General features: G+C 42.6%; 1 protein-coding gene and 1 pseudogene across 1 annotated transcript in view; both read right to left on the reverse strand.

Annotated features, from left to right (window-relative positions):
- LOC146618225 (amyloid protein-binding protein 2-like) overlaps positions 1-17132 on the reverse strand; it is a 32173-nt gene extending 15041 nt beyond the window's left edge. The window contains exon 1 of the mRNA XM_085370529.1: positions 16958-17132. Within this exon, the coding sequence (XP_085226655.1) occupies positions 16958-16978 (21 nt within the window). The 5' untranslated portion in view covers positions 16979-17132. The remainder of the gene's footprint in view (positions 1-16957) is intronic.
- A 5328-nt stretch (positions 17133-22460) lies between these two features.
- LOC146618226 (uncharacterized) lies at positions 22461-25928 on the reverse strand (annotated as a pseudogene).
- Positions 25929-26900: the final 972 nt, after the last annotated feature.

Below are 26900 nucleotides of genomic sequence, written 5' to 3' on the forward strand. Positions count from 1 at the left end.
GAAGCTCTATTTTTTTCTTTCTTTGGGGGGGGACACAGTGCAGTTTGCAGGTTAACACCTGCCAGTAAAATTAACTGCAACCACGCTAAGCTGGATGTGAAACCTCATCTCTCAGGAAAATCAAGATCGATCCAAGATAAGGGCATTTTTGCCTGTAACTATTTTTCTACAATACTTCTTACTAGAGCAGGGTGATATAGCCAAAAAAATTTATCACGATATATATTTGAAAATTTGCGATAACGATATAACCGACGATATAATTGATGCGAGACAAAATACAACTCCACAACATTACTAGCGCAAAAAGACAGCCTTCCATTTATTTTCACTTAAACAAGAAGCTGGTTTTTATGTACATTAAAGCTTTATAAAAATGTAACAGTGCAAATGCAAATTCCTTGCTGAAAGTTTAACCAAAAGGCATTTCCAGTAGAAATGGGCTGACATATCCTGAGCATAACCATGTATAATATCCACTGAAGTTAAAAAGAGGTGCTTTGCAACATTAAACTGCAGTGTGCAGTACGCATTTTTCGGACCATAAGGTGCACGGGATTATAAGGCACATTAAGCGAAACAAAGCAGTCAGATAAATCAAACTTTATTAAACTCATTCTTCTTGCTTCCTCCACTTCTGTACCATTGATTCATTAATGTTGAATTCTCTGGCAGCTGCTCTATTCCCATGTTGTTGCAGTATATTAATGACTAACCTCGTATTGTGGATGGATTATCTCAGTTGTTCTCCTGACTGAAGTTTGGACCGTTTACAGCATCCTGCCATGCGATTGCATTTGTCTCTAACCATGAAGAACCTTCACGTTAACTTTTATAAGTGGAAAAGTGTTAGTGTTCGTCCTCCAGCTTCACTGTTTATGTTATGCTAACATAGCTGTGTCGCTAGCGATCACGTAGCACATCATTATATACCAGCTAGCCCAACTTCAGTAACCCTACAAACGTCACTGCTGTTTAGTTTCCTGTCTTCATTTATGTTGGAAGTGATAGCAGAGCTGTACGTTTGATTTTTTTCAGAAATCTCTCAGTCAGAACATGCTATATCATGCTTAGGTAACTAGCGAAACTAGCAAGCTAACTTCCGCTAGCTTCCTGCTAGCTTCTAACTCCGTTAAATGTAATAACTTTTGTTTTCATGGATGCCTGGAAGTTAAACTTTATAGTTACACCTGGTAAAGCAGCAATGCTGATCGTTTTATTAAAGATGAAAGAATTTAGACAGTTTTTAACTCTAAGTGATGCTGCAGTGTTGTTTGACCTGAAGCATACGGAGTTTAGGACCCAGATTACTCCCAGATTTAAGAGCATCTTAGTCCGACAAATATGACAATAACAACGGCCGCTTGCATGTTCTGCAAAAAAATGTGCTTTGTCGTGTATCTGACGGACAAACACCAAACCAGTTCCACATCACTGAAGTTGCACCATTTTTACAAACCAATTCTGGTTCATCTGTTTCACTCAACAATCGGCCATGTGCGTATGAAAACAAAGGCACTGCGCATGCGCGTTTTACTCATATTCTATCGCGATATTTCATTTTCCTATCGTTGCCTAACATTATACCGGTATTACCGTGAACGGTATAATATGGCCCAGCCCTATTTACAATGCAAGATGTTGTTTATATGATGACAAAGACACACCGTCACTGGAGATGGTGGAGACCAAAATAGAGCTTAAAAACAGATTCATGTGGTCAAAGTCAAAGCTAACCATGTGTGATAGATATGCAAACTTGCACATCCGTTAAAGCCAGTGATATCTGCACAGCCTTTGTAACGTGTGATGATTCGACTTTTTAGTGCACTTAAGGCAAACGTAAAAACAATCCCAGTCTTTCTTTCACACTGTTACATGATTACATTAATACTACCACGCCTCTCTGTCAACGCTCACATTGTTGATGCTGTCTAATCAGCTCCACTTCGACAACTGCTCTTTAATACACGTGTAATATTTTCTGTCACAGCTTCAGCTGAATCAGTTTAATTTAACCCTTCGACAGCACAAGGTCAAAGCAAGAAGCACATATGACATTTTTGTTTGCGTCTTACGGAAAACTACTCATGCCGAGTTCCATCAACAACTCCCTTAAAAGCTGTTATTCCGCCTTTATGGAAACTTTTCTTTATAAGCGTCTCTGAACCACACTCGGGTTTCTGATATCACCTATTTCGACAGAGCCAGTAGGGGCAGTAGTGCTCATGGGGTTTCAGGTTTGACCCTAAAGCCTACCCAGACACACGTGCAAACGCTCATGCACACACACTGTCACCGCGATGTTAGCCGGCAACATTCAGGCATAAACTCATTTTGAGCAATAAACTTTATTTCCAACTAAAAGTTTAAGAGGAGAGACATTAAAAGAGAATCGCTTTTACCTGGATACGTTGGTGTTAGGGTGCAACAGCTAATTCAAATAACAGTGGACTACTGTGCCTTTAACAAAAAAGCAGAGCCCGTGCACGCAGGCTAACGACATCCGAGGAGACCCGGAGAGCACGCCTTCCACCGAGACAATGCCCTAAAGAAAGTAACAACACTAAAATTCAAAAGGTTCTTCTTCTGACCATGCTCCACCTCTCCACTAAGTTTACTGAAATGCAGACAGTTACTTTTACTGTAATCTTGCTGACAGGCAGATAATCAGTAAAACTGAGCCAATCACATACCTCTGACTTCTCTTTAGCAAGTAACCAAGAGTAACTGGACATAAATCTTTATTTTAAAAAAGTAAAAATCAGTTTAACAACAAAACAGAGTTCAAACCCCATTTACAGGAAGTGACGGTGCGGGCGCACACACCATGCATATACCTTGGTTGGCCCAGTAACCTTTGTCATCTCCACAGACGCAGTTTCACTCTGACTACTGTCACACAGACAAAGCCTTAAACTAACGGCCTCAGCTGGATCAAACTTTACTAAGAATGCACAATTTGTGTTAACGGGCTGTGCTAATGAAGTGACGCAAATAAATTACCGCAAATGTCTTTCAGCAGTAACAGCAGGGTGCTGGTGTTTGACCGAACTGACATAACAGGTATGAGGAGGGAGCTGGTGTCTCTTCAGGTAATTTAAGTAAGAGTTGTAAGATCAGCTGATGGGCAGGGTGTGACTCCACCTTCATTCTTCACATTTATTTCCACAAAAACAGAAACACTGAACCATACAAAACCTAAAAAATGTATTTATAGATACAGGCTCAGCGAGTTTGAAAAATGTTAAAGGTCACACTGCTACTGAGGCTTTTCTCCTGCCTGAGAGGACGAGCACATCGTTAGGGTGGTGTCTCCTCGCAGTATGAAGAACCCAAACCACAGCCGGGGTTTCCTGGGTGGATTTTAAATTGGCAATGATGTGGTTTAAGTCTACAGAATAAAGTGCTGTACAAATGCAAAGTAAGTAAGTGGTCAGCAAGACTAGGAAAGCATTATATAAATGTATAAAACTAACAACACGTCTGCTGGGCACAGGTGTGCTGTAAGCACAACACAGAACAAGAACCTTTTCAATTATCCTGGTTTTTGGGCACAACACATGAAAACTGTGTCAAGTGCCAAAAAAGTGCCAAGATGTGGTTTTATGAAAGGTAAGCTGACGATCAGAAGGTATTTACAGGTCACTGACAACCTCGCAGAGACAACGAGACTAAAGAAAGCCACTGTCCCAAAGAGTCATGGGTTTATCTGCTCCCTGCATAGTCCTGCACGTTGGTGTGCAGGTTGTGGTAATACTAAATATGAGTGGAAACTGCACGGAATGTAAAAAACAGACTATCATTAGAAAATAATACATGATCTCGTGTTCTGAGATAATGGATGGGAATCGTGTGTGTTTTGTTTTGGGAGAGATGAATTCTATTAAAAAAGGCCTCCGGTCCTTTTCACAGATCACTCCAGCTGCTGTAACGACACCTGCGTGCAGTCTATTACAACACAGAAATGGTTTCCTGGTGCACAGCGGTGAGAGCCACTGAAACATGGAATGACACCAACAACATTAATGACATCCACCCGACGGAGTGCAACAGCTCTGAACTGTGAACATTTATTTCGCTGGTGCCTCGTGTATCTGCTGCTTCTGCTGGCTGAAAACTACATGGGGATTTTAGCTTGCGTGTTGCGAATCCAAAGAAGCTGTGCACGTCTAACCCTACGCCTTTCACTTTCTTTAATAAGTCATCGCTGGTATAAAGATGAAGATATCCCAAAGTTAGACGTCTGAGGGCTGCTTTTTTAAAATCTTGGTCATTTTGGCCTGTATTTGTATAGCGCTTTTCTAGTCCCTAAGGACCCCAAAGCGCTTTACACATCCAGTCATCCACACATTCACACACTGGTGATGGCAGCTACACTGTAGCCACAGCCACCCTGGGGCGCACTGACAGAGGCGAGGCTGCCGGACACTGGCGCCACCGGGCCCTCTGACCACCACCAGTAGGCAACGGGTGAAGTGTCTTGCCCAAGGACACAACGACCGAGACTGTCCAAGCCGGGGCTCGAACCGGCAACCTTCCGATTACAAGGCGAACTCCCAACTCTTGAACCACGATCGCCCCATTTTGCAGAAAAGCTCTGATGCTGAGCCAAAGCAAAGCGAGATTAATGGGTCAGTGAGCTACGTCGAGCTTCAAGTCAGAGTTCTTGGTGTTACCAAAGTGGCCCTCTTTGTAACTGACCAACTCACCATGGCAACTTCTTCTGAGCACAAAACCTTAGAGAAACTCTTTTATTTGCATCATATTTTAACTGCAATGTGAATTCTCTGTATTCTCTATGTGCCAGTTGTTAAGCTGTTTAGCTTACTAACAGCAAATGAAGCTACAAAGTCAGAGCAGTGCAAACTGTGCATCTTGTTGTTAGTGGCTTGTGCAGTCTATTCTTTTGGTGATGCCAGAAATCTATACATTTTTGCTTTACTTTGCTGCCAAGTCTCCTTTACACTGTTGAATTGGAAGCTACTAGAACACACAACAACAACCAAGAATAGCTATTTGATCAATGAAGTTAATTTCCCTTTGTGTGCAGGCAAACTAAAAGGATTTCCACATCTCCTTCATTAGCCGGTGGGTCAGTAAGTTTCAGTGTTTAAATGCATCCAGTTTAAAGTTTCCGAGCTAATGTGAGGCAGTTATGTTAAAAATGAACAGCAGCACCGTGAGCACACCCACACTTAAAACAATTAACTCTGATTAAAATGCTCATCGTACCGCTCTGGGCGCTAAATCACAGGATTAACAATTTTCTGCAACATTAATTTCCTGTCTTCTTTGCAACAGTGTTGCAATGTAATGTTAGATTTTATCACCATTTCAATATAATCATTTGATAACACTCACTGGAGTCGGCTGTGCTCGTGGGGATTATTCTGTGCTGAAGGAGAGTCGGGCAACACATTAAAAGCCCCTTTGATGAGAATGTGCATCGGACCCAGAGCAGAAAGCTCAGCTTCACACAGGAAGCTGATAACCACCGTTGTGATACCTGTTATGTCCAGCTGGGGTTTTAGATTTTTTCAACTCCGCTAAAGCAAAGAAAGCCCGGCTGTATTGAATTTCCCTCGTAGTGCAAGTGTTTGCATTTCTTTTATATCACTAAAATCTGCAACAGGCCAACAATGATAAACCACATCTTCAACTATGAAGCCAAAGATCAACTTAATAGAAGGTGTGTGTGTGTGTACGCACCTGTGTGGCAACAGTCGATAAAGTCTATTGATTTGTGGAAAAAAGTGACAAAAACAGTGATTTTACTTCCCACTGGGGGGGCGATGCCTAACATCCATGTGATCTTACCCAGACTGAGGCACCAGTAGATCACTGGTGACCTTTTTCTTTCATCCTGCAGAAGCAGGACAAACGGCTGTCCACTCCTTTAAACCTTGCTGTTAACGATGTAACATTTTTCCACATGTACTAAAACAAGCTGCAACATCTGATGTCGTCTTTGAGCTCAGAAATGTCACTGCAGTCACACACACACAAATATTACATCACCTTGTGGATCAAGGGATCCTGAAACAGAAATCCTGAAAAGGGCTCATGGGAAGGCCAATTCTGCATACGCCCAATGCCACCCAATGGCAGTGACCTTGGCTCCTCCAGTGAACACAGCTACCCCTACTTAGCTGCCTCCAAAGTTCTCATGCCTAGCACTGATTTCAGTGGTGGATCTGCACCTAAAGAGCAGAACCGACTGCCAAGGAATCTTTGAGCAACATCAGCAGCTAAAATGTTTCATTAGATTTTAGTTGCAATGCAGGATGATGCTATATAGTTTATATCTAGTAAGGTCGATACCTTAAAATTGGACTACATACAGTTTTCGCTCGGCAAAGCCCCACACCCACTCTCCTTTTGCACACAGATCTCTGCAGATTCTCCCGTAGCAAGCAGGGAGACATGGCTCTGATCCAAAACAACAAATATCTTGTGTTGGTTTTGACACTCTAAGGTTAACATTAACTTCTGTTAAATATCCATGTGTGGGAAGAGTTGACAATATTTGAATGAAAACACAAAGAAACGACTGTTTTTAAAGGCACCAAACAGCCTTTTGTACTTTGCAGAAAAGCTGCATGTCTGTGTGATCTAGGGCCATTTATAAGTCATCCACGTTCAGGGATGTGCAGCTAGGACTACAGGGAAATATGTTTCTCTTCATGAACTGTGCACACAGAACCCCATAAGCACCTGCAGGACCACAGAGTATGCATTGGCCAGTCATTAACCTACCAGCTGCCGAGTACAAAATCTACGTGAAGCTGGATGGCAACTGCAGAAACTGGAGCAGCTAATACTCCTGTTTATGTACGGCTGCCTCGAGAGGCTGATGCTGAGCTCACGCGGCTCACTCATTTCATTTTTCTCATCACTGCTAATACAACCCCAGTGCCAAAAACACTGTGCACATAATGCAATGACTGAGGTGCAGATCCACTATGTTGTTTTTATGATCAGTTGTCAATAAAATATTTAATATTTAAAATGAGAAAATGTACCGCTTTAAGAGACGTTGTTACAATTCTGTATCCCCTCTATTTTAGCACCACTTGTGGTGTTACTGGGAACTGAGGAAAGCATTTGCTGGACTTTTGAGAGAGCAAAGTGTTTGAAAGGTTGAACCTGAGGTACGCCAGATCAGCACCATGAAGCTATACTGTGGTAACAGATGAAGCGTGCACTCGAGCAGCGTCCTGCTGACACACAAGGCCCTACCTGAAAAAGACATCCATCATCTGGATGGGAGCATATCTTTCATACCTTTCAGCCTCGGGTGCCTTTTCCAAACGTGCAAGCAGCAAATTCCATCAGCACCTATCCAATTATGTAACCCTAATACATTAGCACATCCCATAGTACCCAGGCAGATTACTAAACATCCTCCTACATGATTAGCATTAAAGCTGACCACAACATCACTGATGAGCTTAGCTTTGAGAATTACATCTTCACAAATTCTATAGCCATAAGACATATTGACAATATGGATAAATATAATTATATTAAGCAATCTGTACAAATAATATTGATGGAATTCTAACAATACACCTAAGCCATTTTAATAAACTGGCCCAGCTACATGCTGTGGGTCTGAGGTCAGCAGGGTACCCGCCTTCTACTCGGGCCTGAACCCATGCATCAATGAGAGGTGACAGCTACCCAACTGAAGACAGGACTGATTAATGCTCAAGTGCTGAATCACAGGCTGCAGGCAGCCAATCACACATGGGGATCAACACAGAGCACAAAGCTGCAGGAAGAGAGACTAAAGCCCCCTTGTGTGTCATGAGAGGTAGCAGCTAACTGTATTCATGACACAAGCAGCAGAAAACGATCCGTACAACCACTGCACACAGAAACCTGGCTGTCCTCCACATCTCTGATTAACCGCAAAACAAACAAACAAACAACAACAAAAAAAACAGCAAATAAATCTTTGAAGTTGTTTTTTAATGTGAAGGATGATAAGAATCAGATTCATGAATTCATCTTGTTACATGATTCGTTATTCAGTTCAGATTCTGAGCTCCTCTCTGAGTCTGAGCTGTAGACTTCAGACATAAAGAGCTTATCCCAACAGAGCTTTTTGACTCATTTTATAAAGAAAACCGATGAAAGATTTGGAAAACGAACAGGAAAAAAGCAGACACTTCACACTGGCTTTGCACTGCCTCGACTCGAAAGAAAAAGTGAACCAAACACTGGTGACGCAGATCAACCGTTAACTCGAGTTCAAAGGTCAGTTCAAAAGCAACGAAGTAGAACAAATCAGGGTAAGTACTAGTTTTCCTTTCATGTTTCGCCCTCCCTCCCTTCTTCACACGTACAAGCATGAATTCAGGGTCCAACGCCTCTTTGTGGCCTATCAATAATCTGTATTACCAACCAATAAATTGACCTTGTGCAGCCAGAGAGCAGCAGTAACAGCACTCAGCACACTCTATTCAGCTGCAGCAGCTGCACATAAACTGAGGTCATGAAATTTCAAACCACATTGATGCAGTTTATTAAAAGACACGTGAGAAAACTGAATGACATCAGTCCATGACCGATGCATAAAAAAATGTTGTATTTTTATTATGACTACGAATCAAGTGAAACATATTTCTAATTACCTTCCATAACTCATTACAGTCTGTAATATAAATACATCCAACGTCAAAGCATCAACAGCCCAGCCAGTTAACCATTAACCTACCAGGACAGGATTTAATGAGGCTGTAGAAAAGCGATTAGTCCCCTCCCACCTCTCCATGCAAGAATGCAGATTAAGGTACAAACAGATAGATGGCTACAGACGTTTTGGCTTATTGTTCAGATTTGGGCCTGTGGAAATGTTCACAGCCTATAGTGGGACTTGCTGCCGTAACGTACACACATCTAATATTATGGCGATGATGACCAGGCACCTTAAAGTCACATGAATCGTGAAGATGTGGCGGCCTTCATCTCACACATATTAGCAAGTGCAAGCATAACAAATACCCTGGAGGTCCTAGGAGAGCTCCACAATCTCCATGGTGACAGATGTGGAGGTGGTTCACCAGAGGTAGCAGAGCACAGCTGGCTGAGGAGCCCATTTAGTCCTCATGAGTTTGGAGTCTGATGTTAAATATTCATCAAGTTAAATCATTTCTGTTTAAAACAGTAACTGCATTGATGAAGATATTACACCTGTTCTGAGGAGCAGATCTCCAACAGCTCGTTAATATTGAATGTCTGGATTTGTGTCTGGCACTGAATTTAGATTTGCTTGCACTGGTCATCTTCTACAACGTTAGTCTCTTGAAATGAGCTTTTTAATGCACACAGCCACCGAACCAGAGACCAGCTTCTTTCAACGGGAATAATAAATGAAGGGCAGGCTCTTTCCCTCCTGTAGCATCTGCTTCACTTATTGTTTTTAAAGCTACGAGTTCTAAATTATAGTCCTGTCGTTACTGGTTCTTCAGGCTTCCAAGCAGATTTTACAAGATTGTCTTCAATAACCACCCCATGCACCTGACGAGGGAAAAAAGCTGTCTACTCTGTAGACAACAAGCCTGCCACTTTGAGGAAAACACGTCTGAAATAGTCGTGGCTAGCAAGCCCGAGCTTGTAAAATAAGTTTGGGGGACTCTCACCAGTAAAATAACTGCAGAAGGCACCGTTCTTCTGTATGGATATGAACAAAGACTGCAAAAAACTAAAAATGAATGCTAAACAGAGTCCATGTATGACTCCAATCACATAAAACCAGCCGAATGTATCAGAAACATTTTTTTAAAAATGAGGGCACGTCTGAGAAAGTTTCTATGATTTCTTAATTCTTTGTTTTTAGTGTCACACACTGGTTAAACAATGAGCACTGTCACCTGACTGCGAGGAGGCTCCCTGCGCCTCTGTGGGACTCCTCCAGGTACTCTGGCTAACTGGTGACTGTAAACTGGCCATTTACAAACAGGGCCTTAATAACTGATTCTACTGATACTGATGTTTACTGGGAAATTAAACTCAGTCCATCAAATACCTTGTCAGTACCACAGGAAGATCAGCATGGTGGTAACAGCAAACCTGGTCAGACACTGACCCTCTCACCCAGCTGAGCATGGACATTTTAAAGCTAACAGAAGAAAGCTCTAGAACCAAAGCTGCCCCCGAGCCAGCAGCCTCACTGAGACCAGAGGACCAAAGCAGTTACAAGGAAGGAAAAAGGGTTCATGTCCTGGTGATGTCATAAACATACTGAAAAATTATTTTATTATCTAATATTCGTTTGTTGTTTTTAATGTAAATCTGTTATTTTGCTTGGTGAGGCAGAATATGCCACCAGATAAAGGTGCACGTACAGCAACTCATTTTCAGTTAATTATTTGCACCTCCTTTAAGTTCAATTTATTAAAGCGCTTAAAGTGAGAGAATATCCTGTGACTCAGTGCAGTCAGGTGGAACTACACAGTTTCATAAACAAGTAAATGACACTGTGCATTGAAGGACAGTTGAATTTTGCATGTACATGCTGTCAGTTACAGTTCTTATAAGAGAATCAGCAAAATGAATAAATCACAAATCGGAGTCAGACACCAAAACTGCAACAAGGATGTCTCTACTTTTTGAAACTATCTTTTTACTGCGACTGATGAATCAAACTCTACTTTAGATCAAGCTTCAAAATAACTGTTTCATTGGTTCAATGCCTTAATGCTTTCTTGGTATAAACCTTTGATGATTTACGTTTGTGAAAACCATTTCTCACACATCACAGTTCTTTTGATTTTCCTGTATATTGCGCTCATTTCATCTTTGCCTTGATGACACCTTCTGTGTTTGTTTCACGTTCAACGTGCGTCACTTTTACATAACTTAAGGGCTCCGCTAAATACAGAACGAAGAATCTGTAAACCAAGCGAAGACGAGTTTGAGTCAAATAAAATAAAACATTGTTCTCCTGGAACTCCTGATCTAACGTGATGATTGGCACTGCCAGAGAGCAGAAAACTGTTGTAATAAGACGCGCTAATGGGAAAGTAAACAAAGAAAGGCCTCATTATGGAGAACACTTTGTGTATTGTAATGCTGTGATGCAATCCGGGTATTCTTAGACACTGAGTGGCATTAAATGCAATGGCTACCATTCGATTCACACAAAACAATGGGTGTGATTTCTACGAGTGCCCCAAACACACTTTTCAGCCACTCACAGTCTCAGGCTGTCTAAAGACTGCGTCTGTAACACCCGACACAAGTCACTGCATCCTTAGCTTGTCTTTGGCTCTCCCATACTGTCCACACAGACACTTTCACAGCAGGTTTCCACTATATGGCCACCTCGCTAAATCATCATGGCAGTAGAGGAGCAGCCAGAACCTCCTGCTGTGACTTGATGTTTTCTGTCCTATAAAATAAGCTGAGCCTGGTCGGCCGCTGCTGCTGTCGAGACTGGAAGCCTCCACCATGGCTTCTGAAGCAGCAAATCCTGAACTCACATGTGCCTCGGTGCCCTGTTTAGTCTGGGCAAAGCATCAACAGAAACACCTAGAGGCGCAAACATACATGCAGCTCTGTTCTTGAAGAGCTCATTTCACCTGTGGACATGATGTCACGCAACCAGCACGAGGCTGCTGTGTTGTGGGGTCGGCAAGAGGAAAAACCACATAAAACAGGAAAATCATTTTTACTCTCAGGGTCTATTTTGTGCTGTCGGAGAGGGAAAAAAGGTGAACAACAAAAACAACAAATGGGTTTTACATAATAAGACTATTACAGATTCTTCTGAGTTTAGAGCAATTACTCTAAAAAAAGCAAACAAACTGTACAATACAGCCAAGGAAGGAAAAGCAACACCTACAGAGGCTGAACGGGCTCATGGATGGTTAACTATACCATTCATGTCAGATGGAAACAGGATCATTAAGAGTCAGAAATAAGCAAAGAATAAATAAGAAGTGCAACTGAAAAAAAGCTAGTCTTCCAATTAATTTCTATAAAACGGAAATAAAATGTGGACCACAATCGATGAATGTCCAGAGGCATGAAACCTTATTGGCAATGACAACATGAGGTTTCAAAATTTTACATGAACAAAAATTCTACAAGCAGATATGCATCCACCTACAATGCAGCCATGACAGGAGCAGAACAAGTTTCCAGTGGTGAAGGACAGGACAGTAACTTTGGACCGACACTCGGTTTTTATTCATAGACGTGGAGGGATTTCTCTCCTTAAGTCCTAATGGGACTTACTGGGGAGCCTCTGGTCATTTGTAATAATTTTGGAAGTAGTCTGTGTCTCACAGTGTTGCCCGAGTTCGCCGTCTCCATAATTTGTTAAATATCCCAGTGCAAAGAAATGGTCTTCCATACTTATCCACACACAGAAGCGATGCAGCCCAACATGCTGCCTCTCAGATATTTGCTCCAATGGTAGCATTCGCTGTCATCTTGTGTCTAACGTCCGTCCCACTCACAGCCCTGCTCATCATTATTCGGTTTGCTGCACTGTTGCACATTCAGCAGTTTTGTGAATACCTTTGGTTATGTTTAAATCCCCTCTGTTTTATGAAAAGCGATGAGTGAAATCTTTATTATTTATCATTGTTCAGCATGATGTTTCACTAGCTGAACATGAAAAATACGTTTCAGTGATTCAAAGGGGCGTTCAGATGTGACTTGTGAATTCTGTACTTGATTTTGAAATGATAGAATACCGTCACACCCCGGCTCGGCACCTTCAACATGTACTTTTGGTGTAAAAACAAAAGAATGCCCTTGTTGTGTGCCTTTCCTAAAACTAGAAGGCTTAAGATCCCTGTGTGTGGTGTAAACTTACAGTAACCACATGCAGGAAGTCTAGGACCAAAAACTAAGCAACCTCCAACTCAAGGAGGCTGTTTAACAGCTGATAAACTTCTTATCTTTGCTCAACAATGAAAAATAAATACTTGCTGTGAAGCATATACCACGTGGTCGTAGAAAGCTCCATCACACTGGATTTCCACAATATTAAACTGCATCCTGGAATAACCTGACATTTACAACTTTGCTCAAAATATAGAGATTGTTGTATAGACTGTTGCACTGCTATCTAGTCACGTTTCCATAGCAAACACCATACTGGAGGTTTCTACGACAGCAGAATACAAATTTACATCCCCATGCAAAGCAGCGCTGCATTAACTCAGCTGATAAGGCCTGCTGACGTAGAGTGAGTGTGAGGCTGTGTGTCACAGTGACCGCTGTTGTTGTTGCATCGCTGAACTACATAGTGGTCAACCACAAAGGTACAAATAACCCGTGAAGGTGTTCCAGAAAAGTGCCAGGAAAGATTACTAAGAAGAACCGGTCTCACTGAGAACACAAGGAACCACAACAACAGGTAAACACGTCAACCCAACTCTTTGACAGCTCCATCAAAATCATGAACAATTATTCTGGACAGCAAGAAAGACATCCAGATGAAGCTCCACATTTTTAAAGCCACGTATTGTTGCTCGGTTAAAAACGTCTTCCTCAAGGCCAGTTCATCAACAACAGGGCTACCTGTGACAACTGAGATCAGCCTCTCACCACCATGACTGGAAGGGTCCATATCATCTGCTCCCTCTTGAATTTGACTGACAAGAAGGAACGCCAACAAGCACATCGCCGTTAAACTCGGCCAAACACGAGCATCACTGTGAAAAAGGAAAGTGGCACAATAGTTGTGCTTTCTTCATCACAGAACGTCCAAAAATCAACTACGACTCTATGAAGTGTGCAGGTCTGAACACTATACTTGTGTTCAGCGCTCCACTTCCTATTATTCCCACTGCAAAGAAACTGACTGCGATTCAGTGGCAGGAGTAGCAGAGGGTGAAAATGACTGAATGAAGTTGCATTTCTAAAAAAGTGTTGGTTTTCACAAATACAGTATCGATAATATTAAATCACCTCATTGCATCCTGTAAAACATTCTGCTATGTAATCTATTCAGGTTTAGGATATGAAGGAACTCTTTGATGTGAACTGTTTCCAAATGACGACTAAAACAGATGTTAGAAGTGTTGTTAAATCATACGAGAGATTTCCATGTTTGTAGAAGGAGCAGGTGCCCGTGGTGGTTGAAGGTCATGCTATCAAGAAGCTGTTGTTGGTTGCTCTAATGCATGAAATCAAAAATGCATCACAGTGGTGCCGTGAAATCCCCAAAACTCACAGAGAGGAACTTTAATACAACGAATCTGTTGCTTTGATTCTATCAAAACTGTATCTCTAACACGAAGAAAAAGCTTTACTGTATGAAATTTACACAGAGCTCTGTTCATTCTGGACTGAGTGGGAGGGGTTTTTGGTTTTTTAGAATTTAAGTTCATTTGCTTGTCATCTCTGGGCAAGCTGACCAATCAGAGCAGCCTGGAGTTAGTGGGCTGGGGAGTGTAAAAAAGACAGGAGTATAAAAGAAAAACAGAATGTAACCAAATGTAATCCCCAAAATCTGAGCCTGTAAGTGTACCCGGGCTCCTCAACCACAGTCTCTATAAGCACATATGATACACGATGATGAGTGCCCACCTCTGGCCCTGGACGGAAAGCTTTGTGAACATTGTCTGCTGCAGTATGCACAATCAGCTGCTAAATGGAAGCATCACTTCCCTGCTGTAAAGTGAGATTACTTTAAAAACGAACCTTATTACTCAAGAGAGAATCACACCCATCATCCTTGATGGTTTTACAAATGCAGTTAAATGTTCGTTCAGGTCACGTTACTGTTCTGTCAGCTCTGTTCCTCACGGACAACGACGATCGTAATGATAACAGCAGATTCAAGCATGTGGAGCCGTTCAGTGTGGAATAAACACCATCGCTAGACCTGACCTGAAGTTAGCTGTCACTGCAGCAAGCCACTCACCAAATGTTTGGACTTGAGCCTCGAACCTTCTCTCAAACAAATTAACGCTCCACTCTCCCACATGAGTAAATGTTCAATTGTACTGTGAGTCAACAGAAAAAGGGAAGATGACTTTTACCTCTAAAATCTTAACACTCTCAGATGTGTGTCTCTTGAACCCCTTATTACGGTACATGTTTATATATTAGATTTCCCACATTTCTAAGATTTGAGTTTATTCTATTTCAGAAAAGTGACGATGAGGAGGAACACGCACTTTTTGGTCAGATCTAATGTTTCAGGCACAATTATCCCTCGAGAAACTACCACGCACAAATCAGGCTTGAATGAATAAATGGTGGTGAGGAGTGATCGGAGGATAACACAACAAAGGTGAATCTTTCTGACTGTAAGCCCATTACGCTGCTGATGTCCTGGCAGAATAGGCTCTCGTGAAAACTGAACTCATAATTGCGGCAGTCAAGCCTGCTGTAGCAATTAGAAATGGTGTCATGTGACTGCTTTGATAAGACTGGACGACTAGATAATCCCACCCTGTGTGTATGGTCACATATGATCGTCAGAGTGTAACTGGCAATCTGTTTGAGGCATATTTAAGCCGCAGTATTACAAAGACTGAAGTCACGCTACCCGAAAATCTAAACTGTGCTAAGGCAACATAATAACATTAATAATAATAAAGATGTCCGGTCAAACTTCCCTGCGGAAGCCTGGTAAAGATATGACACAGTAATAGATGTGTAACAGGCTCTCGTGGCTGGAATCCGGACTGACAAAGTTCAGCTGTTGCCAACCCAGGGAGTAAAGTGCAACAAGAAAGCCATCAGGGATAAGATCTCTGTGTGTTTGCAGATAAATGTTCACCCATATCTTACATAAGTGCCGCTATGCTTACACTGTATCCATTGCTTCACCTGTGCGTACTTAAACTAACCTGACAACAAAATGCTTCCAGTAAAGCCCATACGAGCTGAAATACATCATGACGCTGCATTAGATTACAGGCCTGTCAACGCTTGTTTGTTTACCAGAGACCAGCCAATGGCTTCCCCAGTGTTAAAAAGCCCACCTGATCATTTTTAAGAGACTGACTGCAGCGGCAGCTATTTAAAGCACAACTGGTTGTTGTTCCGCTCCAACTACACGGCTAGCTGGTGGACGCTAGGCTCCGCAGAACCTGACAGCTCACTAGCAACAACAGTAACGATTAAGCAGCACATGGCTCGGTTTGAAAACCGGGAGACGAGGGCTGCAACAAACAGTCTGGAGGCATTCCCCACTGACAACTTAGGTGAAAGCCAGCTAACTGTCTAGCTACTAGACAAGCAAGCTAGTGGTAGCAGCACAGACATAAACGTTAGTCAGCTGCAGTTAGCTTGATACAGAGGCAACCTGTGATGCCATCCAAAAATATATATAAATGAAAAATATATTCAAGCACGGATTCGAGATTTCTTTCACAACTGTTTCTCCAAATACTGTCCGCGCAGCCCATCCCTCCTCGCTAGCCAGCACTAGCTCCCACAGCAATTAGCTGGACAGGACGTCAAACCAAGCGTAGTTCAACAACCTGCCAATTTAACTAGACCTTGCACTTAAATAAAGACACGCGCTTCATAAAAATACTTCAGGATTATCTCTATGCTATAAGGAATAATAATTAAATTCGGCGCGGTCAGATTTTACACAGCGACTGTTTAACTACGTTATTTTTCAAGATTTCATTATCCACATACGCTTTCCGCTGCAACCCAGCGTTGTCTCTTACGAGGGCAAACGACTGCGGAAAATACATGCTCAGCTAGTGATTAACTAAACATCAGAAAAAATAAGGAAGCTTTTCGACAAATTTTAATGCCGAAATGAATACTGGGCACAACAATTCCATCGAGGCCGTGCGTTTACTTTATACCCGGCGTCTACTTCGTATAACAGGTGAACCCAGTTAAAGCGTTACACTTTAACGGGTGGTCAGGACGTTCTCTTTTCCATATGGCTAGCCCAAAAGCAGACAGCTAACCTAGCGCAACGACAGATTTCTACTTCCCACGATTTTTGGCTTACCTCTCTTAACGGCCTCGTCATATGACAGGAATCCTATCCTCGACTCCTTGGCCCCCATGCTCCCCTCATTTCATTGCAGTGTGAGGAAATAAACGTTACGAGCTGAGTTGGACAGGGGTGTTTGTCGCCTTATCCGTTTATTGTGAAATGGGCTCCTGGCGGTATGTGTATGTGGTGAACGGGTGAATGTTTTTCAGCGACGCCTCCATTCTGTCACATGATCTGACTCTACAGGTCAGTTGATCTGCGAGTTCTAATACGAGTGAACGCAACCCGAATCACATACAGGGGTGGGGGGTTTCGACTTCAGACGGGGTTTTCAGTCTTATCCGGGAAAATGCAAAACAGCACTTTTACTTAGTATGCGAAGTCATACCAAGCTGTCAGTGTGCGACGAGTGCAGCCACAGTTCAAACCAGTGATAACAGCCCCACCGTGTGGTGGTGCTGCTGAATAACGCTAGCTGACTCTCCCCACAGCGACCCCCGAAGGTACGTTCAGTCAGACGATACTGGTGGCACATAGCAGATGAAAGTTTGCAATATATAGTGTCTAATAGTGATGGGCAGATGAAGCCTCATGAAGCACTGAAGCTTTTCATCCAATTGGTTCACCTCAACGCGAAGCTTCTTGAAGCTTCATTTGCTCTAGCAGAACACCTACTGGACGTAAAAATATTAGTTGGCATGAATTTGAAGAGTGTGGCATTTTGCACACAGCCTGTAAATGTCAACAACAAAAGGAGTGTGTAAAACATCTATATTGTAGTGATGGCAGTATACTGTGTATATTTATGCTGGCAGTATGGAAAATGATTATTTGCGGCAAAGTTTGAACCGCTTCCTGAACCAGTCACGTGGTACAGCCGGGCAGCGAGGCTTCGGACGTCATCATTTTCAGCTCCTCCCATAAATGAAGCAAGCCTCGATACGCGCTTCGCGGAAACGCCCCCTCCATTACTCGACACACGCTTCGAAGCCTCGATACAGAACGTCACATCACTAGTGTCTAACGCGTATATGGCGTTTGTTGCATTTCAGTGAATGTGGGAAGTAGTCCACTTATGTCAGTCGTTGTGAGTTCAGAATTTTTACACCAAAGTCGTAAATACTTATTTAAAGTTTGTCATAATGCTTGCAGAGGCGGATCTAGAAGGGTGGCATGGGGTGGCAAGTGTCACCCTAAAATGATCTCTTGCCACCCCAAGTGCCACCCTAGTTTTACATATGACAGTGTTGTTTATTAAAATAAGATAGTATTAACACTTTAAGTGCAGTTACAGTTAACAGTGAATATAAATTCTAAAACTGAATATATTGCATAGTGTTACCCCCCTCCACCATTAACAAATGGTTCAACCCACAGAGCAGACCTCTTGTTTTCAGTAGTAGTCAAGAACGGCCAATTCTACCCTGGACCACAGAGGGTTAAATTTGAAAACGGTTTAAAAACAAACAAACATCCCCATTCTAAAATGTCATGTGACAATCTGATTCATAAAGAGTGATGATGTCACAAGGACATGTGATGATGTCACAAGGACATGCCTTTGATCCTTTGAAGTTTTTCTATAAATAGGGGTCAGGAGCAGCAAGTTTTAGTCAGTTTGTTCGCAGCCTTCAAACGTTCGACCAGAGATACATTTGAAAGTATTTGTAAACCTCTTCAGAGTCACTGTGCACAGGATTAAAAATGGATCCACGAAAACACCAACAAAAAATAAACAATCTTGCTGCCTCTCCTTCGAGGTCTGGCCGGCCACTCACTGCAAGAGGTAAGCCTGATATGACACGATCCATTGGTGCCTCATCAGTCCAAAGGACATTACAGGAAAACTCCGACCTACATGCAAAAATTAAACAAATTGAAGAAGAGAAGCTTCAACTGGAGGAGAAGTGCAGACAATTGGAAGCACGAAATCAAGAGCTGGAAAAACAACAGCAACGCCAGCCTTACACAAAAATTATTAGTGAGGCCTGGGAAGGAAAGTTTGGTGAAGCACGAGAGAGGATTTTGGTCCTGATGAAGGAAAACAAGACAAAGAGTGCTGAATTAAAAGAAACATCTGCCCAGCTTCAACGCGCGAATGCTACTATTGGGGAGATGCAAAGGGATCTCCAAAACATGGAGCAAAAGAATCAGGCGCTCCAAGGAACGCTTGATGAAGCTATGGAACAAACTGCACAAATCCTCGGACAGAAAAAGGAAGGGGTCACACAAATGCAGGACCAACTCAAAGGCATAAAGAAAAAATACGAAGTGCTGAAAGTCAGGCTGGATGAAACAGAGTGCAAAAATAAAGAGCTTCTTCAAGAGAAAGAGCAACAGGAAGAAGAAAAAAAACGTATTCTCCAGGACTTGGAGAGAAGAAATGAGCAGTTAGAAAAGATGCACGAGGAAAAACAACAGCAAAATACAGATAAGTGCAATCTATTAAAAGAAATGGAGCAAAGATGCCAGAAACTTGAGAAGGAAGTTGAAGAAACAACCGATCAGCTGAGAACCCTCATCCTAGAGAAAAAAGTGGTCGTGGAAAAGCTCATGGAAAAGAAGAAAAAACGTTTCCGCTTCTTCTGGAGGAGGGACACTCCTGCTTTTTCTACTTTTTCTATTTTTTCTACTGCAGAGGTCACCTCGTCTCCCTCCACCTCTGTTCCATCTTAATTTTCACCTCTCCTCTCCCCTTCTCTCCTAACACTTCTTCCCTCTCTCCTTCATCTTTTTTCACCCCAACCAGTCCCGGCAGTTGACTGCCCCTCGTGAGCCTGGTTCTGCCGGAAGTTTCTGCCCGTTTAAAGGCAGTTTTTCTTCCCCACTGTCGCCTAGTGCTTGCTCAGAGGGGATTGTTGGGGTTTTCTCTTTTCTTTTTTTTCCCTTCTTATTACCATTTTCCTTTATTTACCGATTTGTTTTGTTTACTTTTCTTTTACGTTGTTTCTTTATTTACTTGTTTAACTTTTTTTCAACTTATGTAATAAACTAATAAACCAATTGAATTTATCCTCTGCGTATTTTACATCTAATCTTTAAAGAATATTTCCAAAACATTTTCAAACATCACGATCTGTCTTTTGTTTGCTTGTTAAAACCCCGTAAATGGTGAAGTAAAAACCCTGTGATATGGTTTAAAACATCAAAATAGACTCAACAACTAGTCTAAAACTAAGAGACACAGGATAAAGTTGGTGTGAAGGTTTCAGTCTGTGAATGAATCTAAGCACCATCACCTTAACTTTAAATTCATCTCTGTTACCCTCTTTGTGACTGAACTCTGACCGTGAGCACCACAGCCACTGCGCACCAGTCACACGCACTTTAAATCCATCACAGTAAACCAGTTAGTTTACCTCAGTTTGTTTTGCAGCACATTTCACAACATGCAAAAGCATAATGTGCCATGTACAGACTCAAAATCTGATTTAAAAACATGAGGACTGACCTGTAAGCTTTACATTTACAGTTTATCACATACCACTGAGCAGTTCTTACCTGTAATTCTAAGCCCTCTTCTTCCTTTTCTGGTTTAAAACATCAAATTAGACTAAACAACTAGTCTAAAACCAAGAGACACTTAAATATTAAGTTAAACCTCTGGGGTCGCCGGACGCGTCGGCGCGTCAAAATCACATGACCAATTTAAGACGACACAGCTACAAGATGCACCGATTCAGAGGCTGTATCCCAATTCAGGGTCTGCAGCCTTAAAGGCCGCATTTTAAGGCCGATTACGTCACAGCGACGCGACGAAGGCCTAAAAATAAATGTTGGTTTCAGTTCTATGAAGCTTTGAGTATTTTGGATTAGTAGCACTGCTGTGTTTGTTGCATCATATTGCTGTAATTGTTTATATGCTTTATATATTCTGAGGTAAGTTGATCGATAGTGTTACATCATATTCTATAAGGATGTTATGTGTTTGTGTACTTTCTGCCCAGTTTGACCCATTTAGCAGAAGCCAGCCTGGTTCCACTTGCCTCTTACCCGTGATTTCAGTGGAAATTTCAAATTCAGGATCTGACACACACTGTTTCATGTCCTACACAGTTCTTGCAAGTTCATAGAAATTTGTGCCTGCCCGAAGGGTAAGTTTCATGTTGGACTCATGGTTCTTTGTTAGTCCAGTTTAGGACAATGTCTCTGACGTATGTATCATATCAAATATATGTCATATCAAAACAACCCCACACCTGCAGTTGTTTCAGTTTTTCACAGGTGTTTCCTGTCAGCCGGTCAACCTCACTCAGGTGGACATCCATATCAGCCAACCAAACGACAAGCTCCTCCCTCTGTGCTTCAAATCCCTCCCATTCTGAGACCAGGAGCTGAGAGAGAGAAAACAAGGGTCAATTATAAAGAAGAGCGAAAAGTGAAACCTCCTGAGAAGGTCTGACTCGCATACCTGCAGTCGACCTATGATTGGCGTTCACGTCATCCCAGCGGCGGCCGCACTCCCTCGCCACTGCCAGCAGCCAAGTCTGCAGGGTGCCCTGGAAGAGCAGAGTTAATGTTCGACTCCTCACATCTCCAGTGGTTGTACACGTTGTCATTAACGTGGCTTCACTCCACATCAGCCGCTTTGCTAAAACACCGGTGTCAGCACATAAGGACGCTGTCAGCCTGTCAGCTACGTTGATTAGCTGCGTATATACGAATGTGAATCGCATCATTGGCTGGACTGTGGGATAAGGTGGCCTCGTTCTGATCCCATACGGGAGCAGCCAGTCACTCACTGACTAACACTGCAAAATAGAATTGTTAAAGTATTAATTTTAATTTCAATTCAGGTCAGAATTTTTTTCCGTGCGCAACGCAAATTTTCTGTGCGCAGAGACCGTGCCAGCAGTGCGCAATTGCGCACGCGTGCAGCTTAGAGGGAACATTGCACTGTAGGGATGTTTTCGGCAGCAGGAACTGGGAAATGACTCAAGGATGAGGGAAAGAGCAATGCAGCACCATACGTAAACATCCTTGATGATAACTTGCTCAAGGGCACTATAACAGGACAGTGATGCTAAGCACACAGTTAAGATAACAAAGGAATAAATGGTATATGCCACATTTCTCTAGAAGGCTCTGCTGTTTTTCCTGCAGCAGCACGCAGCTGTCCGAGCGGACGTTTGAACAGTGGAGAAGTTCCCACGTGAAGAACGACGAACAAAGTGCCAGCCACTGCAGCACCATGCTGCCTTTCCAATACAGTTACATTAGCAGATAATTTCCTTTTCTCGGGATGTAACGGCCACTAAACACTTTGCACACACAACACATTTACAGTAAACACTGCACACATTTGCTTTATTAGATTTTTACAGTAACGTTGCATTTTAAGCCTTTTAAATGGTCAAATAAAGTATATAAATATATTTCAAATGCATTTTATCTAACCATCAAAGTCTTAAGTCTCACAGATTTCCCTTTGGTAAACTGTCTTTCTGGGGGAATAACAGCAATGACAATGCAGGTGTTCAAGTACTGCTGACATTCCAAAGACTTCCTGTCCCCTCTAAATGACAAAAGCATTATTCCACAGTGTCAAGGTAACAGGATGAGCCTCATCTGCCAAATGCAAAATCAAATGTGATTTAAAAAGAGAAATCGAGCTCTTAGTTTCTTCCAGGTGCTCGATGTGTGTCCATATGCACCACACCTGCAGAGAAAACATCTGTGAGAGAGTTCTCCAGTGGACCGTTTGGGTTCATGTTTCAGACACATGAGCGTTTGCCACATAACCTCAGCTGACAGAGCCAGCACTCGGCCTGCAACCAGCAGCAACATCCCCACATGCTGGATCCACAGAGGCAGCTCCAACCAGTGGGACAGCCCTCCCACTGGCATGGATACAGCCACACAGGGAGGCAAGCCGCCCACCACCCAAACTCCCAGAGGTGTCCGAAACCCCGGCAGCAAGACATTTATGTGGAGCTGTGTACCAGCACTAGCTCAAACACGTTGGCAGGAGGATTACCGTTTGCCATGACAGCCTGTACGAGTGGGGGGCTGCTGCCGAAGCTGTTCTTCCACTGCGCCCCCGGGTGTTGTGGTTATCCATGAACACACACCACTCCAGTGCAGACACCATCCAACCCCACAGCAATTCAATGCACCACCGCTGTTAGTGTGGCACAAATGTTAAGGCGGCAAAGAACTGCAGAGTTTTTCTGATTCCTCTCGTGTTTTTGTGATTCATCTGCCCCCCCCCCCCCCCCCCCCTCTCATTTCCCCCCATTCATAAGCTCCTCCTCCAAGTACTCCTCCCATCTTCAAAATACTCTCTCCCTCTCTGTCCTTCTGCACGTCCTTTTCAGCTTAATGTCTCTGTTGGTTGTTTTCTCCTTCCTCAGTCTCCACCTTCACAACTCATAATACGCCTTTACTTCACCTCGCTGCTTATCCCACTTTACTTTTGAATACTTCCTCATCCCACCACCAAGCCTCCTTGTTCCATTTCCTCTGTGCAGAGGCTGCCCCGAACACCTCCTCAGCAGGTTGATTACGGCTTTAGTCACCAATACCTCATCTCAAGTCTTTCCTGACTTCTGCACAACATTTTTTGCTGGTATTTAAGTACAGCCTCGTTTTCATCGCCTTGTGCATGTGTGATGATGTGCTTCAAACGTAAGACCTTAAGCAGCAGACTCCACAGCATGCCTCTGCCCAGGTTATCGACAGCTACATCCAGCCATGCTGCAAACCTGGAGGTCAGGCCCAGCCTCCTTGCCAGCCAGCCGTCCACTGCTGCACAGAGAACAGTGGGGCTTAGATGGGATTAAACAGTTCTTATCTGCACTAAGAACAGTGTGAAGCTCATATTCAAGCAGCCCATGCAGACAGTTCTTACTTGTCATATGGAAAACACAAGTGATAAAAACTTCATCAAAGCTTAATGGACTCCGCCATAATATATTATTGCTTATAGATAAAAAGCTGGTGTCAAAACATCATCACCAGGACCCTGAATTCACCCGCAATGTACATCAGGACAAAACATGGACTCACAAAGACCAGCACCTTACTAATACCTTAATAATGCTTAATAGTGCAGCATTGTTATAAAGTGCTACACTTATTTCCTGAACGTTTACATTAGTCACACATCACTGTCAACATTATATTCAAACAGACCATTTATACTATCATATATAACTCACTGTAGCTAATTCATTTCTACGTTACTCCCTTCCTTCTTTGGTTATTTCAGCACTACCTGCACAGTTACGTTGTTACATTATCTGTGCAAAATCGACAAAAATCTGTTTCTTCAGTTATTTATAAAGATCTGTTCAGGGTTTACGGATGGGTGACAAATTAAAGGAAAACTTAGCAAAGTCTCTTAGTACAGTTTTAGGATTAAAATAGGAGCTTCCATGCTCTGTGAGAAAAGAAGGAGGACAAATCAGGCCTGATTGTTTAAGACCTTGTATGTGAGGAGCAGGATTTTGAATTCTGGATTTAACAGGAAGCCAAAACAGGAGAAATCTGCTCTCTCTTTCTAGTCCCTGTCAGGACTCTTGCTGCAGCATTTTGGATCAGCTGAAGGCTTTTCAGGGAGTTTTTAGGACTTCCTGATAATAATGAATTACAGTCGTCCAGCCTGGAAGTAATAAATGCATGAACTAGTTTTTCAGCGTCACTCTGAGACAGGATATTTCTAATTTTAGAGATGTTGCGCAAATGGAAGAAAGCAGTCTTACATATTTGTTTAATATGTGCATTGAAGGACATGTCCTGGTCAAACATGACTCCAAGGTTCCTCACAGCGTTACTGGAGGCCAAGGTAATGCCATCCAGAGTAAGAATCTGGTTAGATACCATATTTCTAGGCTTTTCAGGGCCGAGTACAATAACCTCAGTTTTATCTGAATTAAGAAGCAGAAAGTTAGCGGCCATCCAGGTCTTTATGTCTTTAAGACATTCCTGCAGTTTAACTCATTGGTGTGTGTTATCTGGCTTCATGGACAGATAGAGCTGGGTGTCATCTGCATAGCAGTGTAAATGTATGCTATGTCTTCTAATGATGCTGCCTAAGGGAAGCATGTATAATGTAAACAGAATTGGTCCTAGCACTGAACCCTGTGGAACTCCATAATTAACCTCAGTGTGTGAAGAGGACTCTCCATTTACATGCACAAACTGGAGTCTATTAGATAGATATGATACAAACCACTGCAGTGCAGTACCTGTAATACCTACAGCATGTTCTAATCGCTCTAATAGGATATTATGGTCGACAGTATCGAACGCTGCACTAAGGTCTAGCAGGACAAGCACAGAGATGAGTCCACTGTCAGAGGCCATAGAAGGATCCTTTTAAATAGTCCAGAGTATGTGAAGCATTGTGGGTTAATTTATTATTAAACTGAGGCAGATAAAGTGCTTGAAGTTTACAGAATAAAGCGCTGTATGGTTAAAGGTAACTTTGAGTCTAAAGTGCCTTATGTGGTCTGTAAGACCTAAAAAAAGTATTTTAAATAGTCTTGAAATGCCCCTCTTCACATATGGTACATGTATGATCAACTGCATATACCTGCTTAGGAGAAATGCAGAAATTATTCAAGTTATTTTCAGCAAAGTCATTCAAAAGTTGTGCTCACAGATCCAGCGAGCTAAGCAGAGGGTGCATTACCATCAAGAGATACACGCAGTGAGTAAAGAGGGAGAAACACTACTGGTAAGCAGCCCATGCAGCAAACACCAGCCAATCCTGATGTATCCTGAAAAACACAGAGACATGACAAACTGAGACTCACACAGTACTTGATACACTTAAGGCCAGCTCACAATTTCTACACATTTTTCAAGTGTGGTCATTCTGCTTCAGCAGCTTCCCAACACACCGAAATGCTCCAGCAGGCAACAAGCTGCTTTATGTTCACAGCACCAGTTAAGTGACTCGTTATACAAACACACAGCAATGTAACACAACTGAGTGTTTCTCACCAACAATATTCGGCCAGTACTTGAACACCTGCATTGTCATTGCTGTTATTCCCCCAGAAAGACAGTTTACCAAAGGGAAATCTGTGAGACTTAAGACTTTGATGGTTAGATAAAATGCATTTGAAATATATTTATATACTTTATTTGACCATTTAAAAGGCTTAAAATGCAACGTTACTGTAAAAATCTAATAAAGCAAATGTGTGCAGTGTTTACTGTAAATGTGTTGTGTGTGCAAAGTGTTTAGTGGCCGTTACATCCCGAGAAAAGGAAATTATCTGCTAATGTAACTGTATTGGAAAGGCAGCATGGTGCTGCAGTGGCTGGCACTTTGTTCGTCGTTCTTCACGTGGGAACTTCTCCACTGTTCAAACGTCCGCTCGGACAGCTGCGTGCTGCTGCAGGAAAAACAGCAGAGCCTTCTAGAGAAATGTGGCATATACCATTTATTCCTTTGTTATCTTAACTGTGTGCTTAGCATCACTGTCCTGTTATAGTGCCCTTGAGCAAGTTATCATCAAGGATGTTTACGTATGGTGCTGCATTGCTCTTTCCCTCATCCTTGAGTCATTTCCCAGTTCCTGCTGCCGAAAACATCCCTACAGTGCAATGTTCCCTCTAAGCTGCACGCGTGCGCAATTGCGCACTGCTGGCACGGTCTCTGCGCACAGAAAATTTGCGTTGCGCACGGAAAAAAATTCTGACCTGAATTGAAATTAAAATTAATACTTTAACAATTCTATTTTGCAGTGTTAGTCAGTGAGTGACTGGCTGCTCCCGTATGGGATCAGAACGAGGCCACCTTATCCCACAGTCCAGCCAATGATGCGATTCACATTCGTATATACGCAGCTAATCAACGTAGCTGACAGGCTGACAGCGTCCTTATGTGCTGACACCGGTGTTTTAGCAAAGCGGCTGATGTGGAGTGAAGCCACGTTAATGACAACGTGTACAACCACTGGAGATGTGAGGAGTCGAACATTAACTCTGCTCTTCCAGGGCA

Source organism: Diplotaxodon limnothrissa, linkage group LG14 (assembly GCF_057381915.1).
Source record: "Diplotaxodon limnothrissa isolate DT_005_m linkage group LG14, D_limnothrissa_male_GT1.1, whole genome shotgun sequence".
NCBI classification, from domain to species: Eukaryota; Metazoa; Chordata; class Actinopteri; order Cichliformes; family Cichlidae; genus Diplotaxodon; species Diplotaxodon limnothrissa.